An 11,498-nucleotide genomic window follows, 5' to 3' on the forward strand; every position below is an offset into this window, starting at 1 on the left:
TTGAAGATGATAYGCACATAATGGATAAAGATTGGAGGAGTAGGTACAAACTATGTGTTTTCTTGGCAGATGCAGTAGCATCCTGGACAGATTTTAATTCCATTCATTCCTTTTCAGAGTTGTATTTGCTGAAAATTATGCAATTTTGCTGTTCTGTTGTTTTGTAGGCATAATGCAGTGTCTTGTCTAGTCTTCAATAGTATTTGTTTCACATGGTGACCCTTAAAAATAAGGTGAAACTGCATGGAGGCTTTATGAGCTAAGGACAAAGCAAGATAATAACCTTAAATTTCAGCTAATATGTAAAATGCTGTTTTGTACCCTAATTTATGATTTCACCCAACAAAGTCATTATTATTTAAAAAAAAATGATGTTAAAGATATCTTTAAAGACATGCTGCTTGGGATAATAGCTTCTTTACGAGCAGGGAAAGAAGTAAGTCTTGTTTTCCATGACTTAAGGAGGTGATGTGGTTCTGTTGTCTACTCTCTTTGTTAACATGAACCTTTTGAAGATAAATATTCTAGCCATGGTAAAGGAGGCAGTAAGAAGAAGTTTGAAGAGGTGATTAGAAGAAAGCTTTTTATGTTATGATCATAACAGTCATTGTAATTAAAAATACCAGGCAGATGTTTTAATGCTTCAAATTTACAGATTAATTCCTGTGATCAGAATCTAAACCGATGCTGTGAAATAATAGAAATGAACTCCATGATTCAAGGGCAGCTCTTCACAATCCTCAGCGAAACAGCTCAAGAAGGTAAATCACTGCTTTCTTATTAATGTCACATTTCGCACCTGTTTTATTTTTAAATACTGGCTCCTGCTTTAGGTGTTCTCAAAATCCTTAACATACGTGTTTTTGTAGGAGGGCATTATGCAGGTGTGGAAACAATAAAATCTCGTCTCCTGCCATGGTTGGGCACTTGCTTTTCCAGTGCTGCTTCAGGAAGATCCTATGAAACTAATTTCTCTCTCACTCAGGTATGTAGGGAATTTTATTTTAAAAGAATAATATGGTAGAGATTTATACCTACAGGAGAGGCTTATCACCTTCTGTTAGTAACTTCCCTTCCTGACTTTGCCTAATGGATTATGTTCCTGGTTGCTCATGGAGACAGCTAAGCTATTTCTCCCTTTCAGTGTCCATTCCCTTTTAAAGAGAAATAAAAGAGATACTGAAGTTGCATTTGACTTTTGAGTTTCTGCTGTTGTGCAGAAATGGATGACAGTATGGAGAAATTTRCTTCGTAAGAGAAGCTATGTTCTTGAACAGTGTTCCTTACCTGCCTAAAGAATTATACTGGTTTATGGTCTTTGGTTGACAATGATATCTTAGAAATGTTTTTGCCATACCTCTATTGATTAAAAATCCAGCACTCTGTGAAAATACAAGTATAAACTGAAGGTGTATATGAAACTCTAGGCTTTTAACTGTAAACCTCTTTTCTTTTTTGAAGAACAGTATTTGCTCAGCATTACAATAATGTCCAGGAGGAAAAACAAATCTGCTCATGCTAATCATGATACCACTATATTTCTGATATAAAGTTTGGAGTTAGTATTTTTTTATTAGTATTATTATTTCCTCTTTGTGTGTGTGKCAGTGTGTGATCTTTGCAGTGATGCTCTCTGACTTCTCACTTGTAAACCTTAAAATCGTTCACAATTACAGTAAAGATAAATGAAAATTGATATCCCATAGGGTTTAGATTCTGTGTGCTACAGGAGTAAGGTTGCTTGCTTTAAGTTTTATGACAAAAAAATGAAAATTAGGTGTTATTAAATGACAATCAGTGAATCAATCGTGGATTTGCCATATCACATGACATGCAGAGTTTAAAGGATGGCTCCCTGCATAGCTACTCTTTAATTATGGCAGTATGGGGCAAACCTCTGGCTTGCTTTAGACAGAGCTGCATGTGTCGTGGCATGCCCCCTTGAATTATAACAGCTCCTTGAGCTAGTCCGTTAACTCTTGTAATTTTGCATGAATTCTCAATAGCTTTACTTGAATTGGGGGCAGAGTCAGTGAGAAGACTTTAAGATCAGCCATGTAACCCATCTGTAAGAACACTTTGTCATGCTGATATGTACATAGATGGTAAATGCACATATGACGGACCTCCTATATTCTCTATCATGAAGTGTAAGYGAGGTGAATGCTTCTACATCTAATACAACTGAATTCCTTTGCTATTTAGTGTCTCTAGAAGGTATGCAATTGTGTTTTRAGATATTTTAGAAATGTACTTTACTGCAATCTTTAGAAATAAAATTCTATACAGCATTGTTGAAGGATTCCATGAGGTAGAACGTTAAAGCAGTGTGATTTTTTTTGTGTGTCTGTGTTTCATTGTAGGATTCAATGGAGAAAGAGAGGCAGCTGAGAAAGTTTGCAAACAGTCAGACTTTGGAACTGCAAGAGCTGCAGAAAGAATTGGCATCTACTCGTCTACAGCTCAGTCATGTGCAACAAGAGTAGGAGAATTAGCTGTGATATATTTTTTTTCCTTTTTAATCACAAGGCATTTTTTCCTCCAATCTAAGTGCTAGGAAAGAATTTTTATTTATATATATATGTACAAAATACATTTGTATTTTGTTATATATATATATATTTATAAATATATATATAATTCTTTCATATATATATAATTACATATACAGGTACAAAATATATTTATATACAGTATATTTTTATATATAGAATATGTGTGTGTATATACATATGGCACAAAATTGAAGCTTCAGAATATGTCTAAACTCTGGATTGTCTAAAATTTGAAGCTGCTTATCTGCCTACCCAAGGCCAGCTSTGTCCTGAGCCAGATACAAATGATACAGTCACACCTGTGTGCACAAGTTGACCCTGGAGGTTTTGCTTCTGGCAGAAAAGCTGTAAAACATGTTTTAGGGTTTTGTACAGGGCCTGACCATCCTTGGGAACTGCAGTTGATGGGCTTGCCTGCTGGGCAGAGCAGCAATTGAGTAGCTCTAGACCAGCCTTTACTGAAGGAGCAACAGCAGTATAATTAGTTATGGTATGTAACTGGTATGTTAGCATCTAAGGAGAACAGCACCCACAGTGACAAGATGATCATAGCTGATTAGCCCTGAACAGTCTTCACAGAGGTGTATAGGACATTCTTTGTGGAACATTGTAGTCCCAGGATGACTTATCAGCTTTAGAAACAAATCAGTGCAGTTAGTAGGATAGAGGAAATAGAAAGAATAGTTAATTATGTATCCTAAGTGTCTTCTGCTTTCATATTAGTGTAGGTTATATCTCCTTCTGGATGAAGGCAGCCATTCTAATTTTTGTCTCTCAAAGAAGTCTCCCAGCCAACTCCACGATAAAAATGATGCCTTTCATTGGAAAGGAGATGAAAGGACAAAAAAAAACCCCATAATATACCTTAAGTATGGAAAGTGGCCAGGTGGGACAGAGAAGGATCTGACAGTTGAGAGCATTTGGTAGGAGAGACATTTATTCTTTGTGTTTCAAATAATTTACCAGAACTAGGTAATTTAGCAAAATTAATTTCATCCTGGAAGCTCTAATAGCAAAGGATTTTTTTTTTTTCAGTTAACTTGCTAACTATAGTGAAGAGTCAGATGCATATGAAGGTTGATTTAAAGTTAGACATTTAATTCTCTGCATCTGTATGACCTGAAAAATATTATTTGATGAGCTGGAGAAAAGATGAGTATTGGATGGTCCAGCAGAGAGCTGGAAGATGTATTTCAAGTTTGAAAGCTTCAGGCCTAATCCTTTCAAGATGATGGAGTCTAGGGATGTGGTCGTGCGGTTATTGACAGGCAAGTGAGCAGGCGTAGGAGAAAGAGAATTCCTGTTCCAAGATGATACTCAGTTGATGGGCAGTGAAGCCTGYCTGCCTGTCACAAATCATTGAAACACATGGAGAAGCTGGAACTGAGACTRTTCTTTATGAAGAATAATGAATTGCAGCAAAATAATTCTGTCACTGTTTTGTCAGATATGACTTTTGTAAACTATTTGTGTGCTGATAGCCTGCACAAAGCCCACTGTGATTGTTTCCATATTAAAGYGTCAAGGAACTAGTCTGTTGAAACAGGTCAGCTTGTCATATTTAATTCTCTAGTGGCATCTGTACCTTTGCAATGAAGGTTATTAATTTTTCTTGCAGTCTGACTGAAACCCAGTTGGCTCTTGAAGACACGAAGGCAAAATCAGCCACCACTCTGTTGGCAGCAGAAGACGAAATTGTTCAACTAAAAGCAGCGTAAGAAAAATCTAATCTTGGAATAATTGTGGGAATAAGTCAACATGCAGCAGCTGTCTGTCATTTATCGAGTGGTTCTGTTTATTCATAAATGTCTTATGCTATACCCCAAAAAAATAGGTATAATCCCTAACATCCTTGTAACTTTGTGTCTTCTTGGGTTATAKAAAGTTGTCATAGGCAGACTTTGGGTGAGAAGAACTGCTATTCTGGCCTCTAATAGATTTTTTAGAACCTCTAATAGATTTTTTTTTGCTTTATGGTAGGGAAAGAATTGTGAAATTAGCAACTTGAGAGCATTTGAGTCCTGTAGATGAAATTAAATATGAGAACCATATTTTGAATATAGCTGGAAAAAATTTGTTTGTAATTTGTCATGATGCTCTTAAAAAGAGCGCATGTGTTTAAATAAAATACAGTTGAAGCACTCTAAGATGAAATTATTTATGAAGATGTTTCTTTTATACTAGTTTTGTCAAATCCTTTTGTCTGTCTGCAGAGAAGTGGTCATGACTAGTGTTAATGGTGATGTTGCCTGAAGAAATGGTTTATTCTATTAGTACTATTATAAATGGAAGTTTAGACTCTTCCTAAAAGTAGTCAAACTGAGCAAAGCTGGAGAAGAAAATGATGTCATGAGAACTTTTCTTTCCTGGATTTCTGTAAGCAGCCCTCGTATATAGATTGGCAAAAAGACAAGATATCTCCTTTATTTTTAAATGGTTATATGGGTGAGTTTAAAGCATTGAAGAATGGATTTTGGTCTTTAGCAGGAAAGTAAAGTGAGTTACTAAAACTGATCTGATTTTCTAAGAACTTTATTTTGCCTTTTTGCTCCTGTTAATGTTCTTTGGCAAAATATACCGTTTCTTAAAATTTACAGAAAAAAAAAAAAAAGATAAATGTCTCCTGATTTCAGATGATTACTTGACAATAAAGTGACTGAACAAAAAAAAGCTGAAAGTTAAAACCTATGTAGGTTTAATTGGCATGGAAATGATTAGTGTTGTTATTTAGAAAAGTCAGCACTAGTAATCTGTAAGTTCACCTACTTTAAAGGTGTGTTCTTTGTTTGTTTGTTTTCTCCCCTCCTGCTATTTTATTTTTAGAAGGAAAAGAAAATCTCACCTTTGTAAAGGTGACACAGCAGTGAGATAAGTGCATCAAAAGTCACATTAAAACATTTTGAAGGATCCCTGTGTAAATGACAAAACGAAAAGATATAGAAATGATTATTTTTCACTTGTCCATTCTGTTGTGTAGTTATTGATTTCCTACACTGCCAAGCTTAGTTAATGTGCACTGTGTAGCATTTTTTATCCTTTCCCTGTGGTGCATAGTGATATCCCTCAATCTCTTTCTCTAGAAATCATCTTCTAGAATCTCCTTTTCTTTCCAAATTATTCAGTACATTAGCATACTCTTGCCCCCTAGTTGTGTGCTAGAAGTTATTGCTGAAGGATGGCCATGSGATTGTAAACCTGTCGGCTGCTTTTGGTACCTCAGTGAGAAAGTCCATCCTTCCCTTTGGCAGATGTACTGGCCTTTTCTCCTGGGGTCTTCTCCTTCCTGCTCCTCAGCCAGAACAGGAAGTTAGTTAAATTACAGCTGTTACGGCTGTCACTGGTTCAAATCCTCACCAGCCTCCCCAAGGCCTTTCAAGAAAGAAAGGGAAGGACAGACTGAATATTTCCACAATGAGAAGAAAATATCAGTATTTTATTAGAAAGAAAACAACAGTAATATCTGTGTTAGAGAGGAAAGCCGAAATGTTGGAGTACTTCCTGTAAGCATGAAGTAGGAGTAAAGGATGGAAGATAAACGTGCTTCCCTGGTTGTCTGCCGATTGAGACAGACTGCTCTTCTATTGAGAAGAAGGGAAAAGTCCTAAGACTGACATTACTTGAGAAACATCATTAATGATATCCTCTAACTCACCAAAACATGCCATCAGAGAGAAGAACCTGAGGATCTGAAATAAGAAAATAAATAAAACAGCTCGGTTTTCTATTCTGCAGCTTAAAACTGTAGGTAATGTTCAATATGAGAATCCAGTCTCTTTCTTAGACCCATATCACCTGAGCTAGTGCAAAACCACCAAAGATGGTGGTTTTGGAAGGAACTAGTCTTCTGTGATTTGAGACGAGGTTTAATGTATCCAGCCTTCTGCCACAGTGCACTTCTATATTTTAAGGTGTAATTGAGAATGTGCTTTGGAGTTTAGCTCTTGAGTTCTCTACATTTCAGCATTAAGGAGCCTGACGAGCTCAGTATTTCCTCTGTTCTTTTGTTTGATGATAAAGATTAACTAGATAGGTAGCTTGCATTGACAGAAAGGCATCTTGTAGCTAACTTTATTCTATGTGTTTAAGTCTCAAGGCTTCCCATGAGCAGGARGAGACTGCACTGAGGAATTTAGATCGTCTGCATGACTATGAGCAGCAGATTCAAATACTGAAGGATGAGATTTCTATCTTGGATGCACAAAAATCTGTTCTGCAAAGCAGGTAGGGGTGTTCTTCAGAGAAGTCACTGAAATTACTAAATCAGAGAAATAACTGAAGTTAGGCAGCCTGAATTCCTTCCTCAGTTGAAGCTGAAGTGTAAACAGAACTAAGCTTTTGCACTTTGTTATCAAGGAAACTAAACTCTTCAACAGAGTGCCCAAATGTGTTAATGTCACCATRTTAGGCTGTTATGAGTGTTTCTGGCAAAACAGCAAAGGGAGCAGCTTTACAAAATACACAGAGAGCAACAATACTGCATAAAAACAGATGGGTAGTTTTTAGCTTGAAAGCTCCCTTTGAACACTGCACCATTACATCTGCATTCTGATTTGTTTGACTTGACAGCTCTGCATTGGTACTGAAGAAGGAACAAAAAACTTCAGTAGTTAAAAGTACACTTCACTGAAATGGGATGCTTGGCTGCACACACACACAGAATTATTTTAATTTTATTCTTCAAAATTAAGTGCGTAGAATGTCGTTACATTCTTATGTACACACGTAGTATGACCTTCATACCAAGCCAACCGCTCTTGTGGCTGCAATTTTTCTTTGATTATAGTGGCTCAAAATCTCAGCTAACTCGAATAATAAAGTCAGCACAACTCTCTGTGCAAAAGGCTGAGGCATCTGAGGGCAGGGAAGTGACTTTCTGCTTCTCTGCACGTCTCCCTAGACTCGCCCGGAGCCGCTCTCCTTCGCCGAGGCGCAGTGGGAGCCGCTCGCCCAGCCCGCTGCCCCTGCGGAGCTGCTCCCCAGGCCGGGCCAGGCTCACCAACGCCTCGCGGCACGCCTACCTGGTGGCTCGCTTCGGGGACATCTATGCTCAGGAGCGCCTGGATGCAGAGACCCTGCTGAGGACGTACGTCAGCGACATGGAGATGGTGCAGAGAATAATATACATTGCTGCCGTGGTATGAAACTTCAGCTGAACTCGCAGCTTAATGTCGTTTTCTCAKTTTTTTTCTGAAGCATGATAGCCTTTTGTCCAAGTACTGTGTCAGTACAGGGTGGGTAATCTACAGTACAGGCGGGCATGTCGGAAGATTTTGAATGCTGTTGAAGGACAAATGATTCTTGCTGTAGACAACACTGTTTCATTTCCAGGAATACTTCTGGAAAGATTATATTTTAGAAAGGTAAAAGTCTTTCCATGTCATGCTTCACACTTAACTGTAGATATTTTCCAGTTTGCTGGGGTATCATAAAATGCCTAGATACTTCACACGTACTCACAGAGTCAGCAGAGAGGCATGTCTCTTAATGCAGGTTCTCCCAAGCAGATAATTTCCATGATATCCTTTGAATGTAGTTCTCTTGCTTCTCTGCACGTGAGATGGTATCTTACAGAACAATAGGTTAGATGGGAAGCATTTTAGTTCTGTCTGCTGAAAATAAATTACATTTGGCTTAATCTGAGAAGTCCTCTCTGTCTTAAACTTTGTTCTACAGCAGTCCTTACAACTGGGACATTCKATTATATATCGTGATTGATAGAAACCCAATCTGACAGTCTTCTGGACTTAACTAAATATTCTGTACAATTGCAGGAGTCTTTTCATGCAGCAAAGATGGCCTACAGGCATTTCAAAATGCGCGTGAGAAAAACCTTGTCTCTGGGTCACTCAGGGCCTGAGTCACTTGAAGACACTGTCCTGGATTATATCGTTCGCCATGAGGACCTGTATGATGTTCAAGCCAGTGTCAATGTAAGTCAAGGGTSCTGGGGGAGTGATATTTAAATGATTAGATTCAACCTCTAGGGAATTCAGAGTGCGTGAACTAGAAATTCACTGTGACTTGAAGYGAGAAGTATCACATGGATTTTGTCCCTGTGGCACTTTGTTTTCCAAAATATTTTTRCAGTACAGCCCAGTTATCATTTGTTTGGGGCACTGTTTGCTATGACATTATTGCCCRTCTCTGCTAGGATAATGCTATGACATGATGCTGTCCATATTTAAGCCTATAGTTAAGCAAGTAGGATTATGGTAAATTGTGTTGTTTTTCTTAAACTTTGTACTCTACTGAAAAATTGCATTCCCCTCCTAGGAATGATGACAGTGACATTGCAGATGCCTTATTTCTGAACAAAACACCACACTCTTTGAAGAGCTAAGATTTTCCGAAATAGCCTAAATACAATGTTTCTGGGGGCCTTTTATTATAATGATTTTTAAATATTGAAAGCAGAGAGGCATCACTGGGAGGAATGTCAGTACTGAGTATGAGTAAAAGCATTAGTGAGCTCAAATTTCTCACTTGCTGTGTTTATTTTCAGGAAGTAATTCGTTCCATGAACATGAACCCAAAGATTTCCTTCCCACCAGAAACTGATTTCATTGTGATCAGCAGCTTGATTCGAGAGCTGTGCCGTGTGGCATTTTCAATGCAGACACTGATTCCTCCTCTTGATATCGCTTTTGGTATAGATGGAGAACTTTTCAATGAGACCAAGTAAGAACTTTTTTCTATAATGTTTTATTACAAACGTTAGAGATGAAAAAAATCCCTTAAGTTGTCTAAGTTCTTCCATAATTGCTGTAGAGGTTTAAGATTGATGATAAACATTATTTTAGGGCAAATATTCCTGGTCTATAATGAATTCAGTATGTCTTTAGAGTCTGGTAGTAAATTGCCAGGATGTAATCCGGCAGTGTGTTATTTATTTATTTATTTATTTATTTATTTATTTATTTTTATTTAAATCATCAGGGGAGCAATTTTCTGAATAAGCCAGCTTCTTCTGCATATTTAATTTATCCTTTAAGAGGTAAAATAACATAATTTTTCCTTTGCCTGCTTGTTCTCTTTGCGTCCAGTGTTTATAAAATGCCTTCATCTTTGTTATTCCATTCTGGCCCATTTGCTAGAAGTCCAATATTTAYRGAGATCTGGGAGTTGGTGCCTGATGTTAGGATCCTCACGTGTGTTTTGACCTCCTCAAACCTTATCATAGTGGTATGGAAATATTGTCAAGAAAAATATATAGGAGCTGTAACTTAYATTCTGCGTTTGCCAGCTTTGGTGACCTGAAGCATCATGTTTATCTTTTGGCACTCACTTGTGGCATGTCATATGCTCTGTCTTTGAACAGGTACCGTCGTAGCTTTGACTCCGACTTCACAGCTCCCTTGGTGGCCTATCATGTGTGGCCTGCTCTGATCGAGAACGATACTGTAATCGTGAAGGGAGAGGCAGTTACCAAGAGAGGAGTTCTGGTACGTACTTCTGTTAAGGAACACATTGGGGGAGTCCTCAGATTTAAACTCTTTATTTGCAAATTAATATGCTTCATTCTTGATTGCTTCCTGTCTGGTTGGAGTTACGTATATCAAATACCARATTTTAGATCCCTATTCTGAAGTTTTACTTCATTTGCAGTAAAGATGCATGATTGTTGGCAACACCTTTTTTAAGGCAGGAAATCAACAGTTTGTGTCCTCAAGCCTTGAATCCAGCACAGCAAGGCTCTTTGCAGAATTTGTCTTTAATAAGTAGTCCCTCTCAAAAGAGGTTTGCTGATCTCTTCTCTCGTAGTGGTCTGACGGGAGCAGAAGCAGAAGCAGAAGCCGCAGCCGTAGCACGAGTCCACTTCGCTCTCGCTGTGTAAGCCCCAGCTGCAGGCCTGTAGTGTAAACAGCATCTAGGATTGTACACTCGGAATGCAGGCAACCTTTTAAAAATGTGGAGTGCTACATGCACGTATGGGCAATGCACGGTGGCTTTGTTTGGCATGTGGTGAGGCTGACCTGACAGATGGTTATTTTGTAATGGTCACTGGAGAAACTGTATAAGAAGCAGATGATCTCACAACTCACAGAAGTATCAATTAATTGTGGACCTCAAAATACTTTCCCATTTGAAGTCCCCTCTGTCTTTCTACGTAGCTTTCTATTCCCCCTAGCTTCAGTACTCTTAAATAGCGAATGGAACCATCTGGAAGTGTTTTAGGCATCTTATAGTGTGTATAAATAGCACATGGTCCCTGCCTCCTAGAATTAGTAACCTAAGTTTATTCTCCACTGCCCCCAAAGAACAGGAAATCAGTGTGGGGTGGGCAGGACAGGAAGAACTAAAGTGGTACAAATGAGATGATGTGAAACCTCAGCAGAGTTCGGCATGTAGCTACATGATATTTTTAATTATCTCAGCAAAAATCATATTTTTTGATTATTTATCCATATTAGTAAGTTGAAATAAATATTCTCAATTTAAAATGTGAATGTTATAGACAATGTGGGATGCTTTGGGAAAGGGTTTTTTTGGTTTTTTTTTTTTTCATGGGGTGTAAAAGATGCAAAAAATACTTGTTGAATTTGACATTAATAATGAGTTTCACTGACTCAGTAACATGTTTAAATGTTGATGTGTCCCTGATTCCTTTCTCGGGTGCAGTTGCTCRGTGGAACTGAGTTCCCATTTCTTTTCATCTTGCAGTTGTCTCGAAGCCGCAGTTCTTCACCACTAAGGAGYGGAAGCCCAAGTAAGTGGCCATACTCAGTTCAGTGACTCATGGTTTCCCATTAAGCCCTTGGGAGACTGAGCAAAGACGAAGTAACGTGCTGCAGGTCTTTGCCTCTAACACGCTTGTCCAAGTTTTGTCTTTTAAAATGAGTGGCCCTTTCCTCTGTATGGAAAAGGCATGAGATAKCTGACTTGGAAGAGAGTTTTCACCCTGCTCAAACCACTGCCACATGATCTCTCACCTCACTGGCCATG

The 11,498-nt window shown here is 38.2% G+C and overlaps 1 protein-coding gene across 1 annotated transcript; it reads left to right on the forward strand.

Moving 5' to 3' along the window:
* The first annotated feature begins 530 nt into the window (after positions 1–530).
* Positions 531–11,288, forward strand: SPATA18 (spermatogenesis associated 18). Its single transcript, XM_026033628.1, has 12 exons — positions 531–545; positions 656–761; positions 870–985; positions 2,364–2,482; positions 4,174–4,269; positions 6,642–6,776; positions 7,453–7,690; positions 8,327–8,485; positions 9,058–9,233; positions 9,874–9,997; positions 10,317–10,385; positions 11,217–11,288. The coding sequence occupies exons 1-12, from the start codon at positions 531–533 to the stop codon at positions 11,286–11,288; spliced, it is 1,425 nt and encodes a 474-aa protein (XP_025889413.1).
* Positions 11,289–11,498: the final 210 nt, after the last annotated feature.

Source organism: Nothoprocta perdicaria, unplaced genomic scaffold (assembly GCF_003342845.1).
Source record: "Nothoprocta perdicaria isolate Ctin4 unplaced genomic scaffold, notPer1 scaffold_13, whole genome shotgun sequence".
Taxonomy (NCBI): Eukaryota; Metazoa; Chordata; class Aves; order Tinamiformes; family Tinamidae; genus Nothoprocta; species Nothoprocta perdicaria.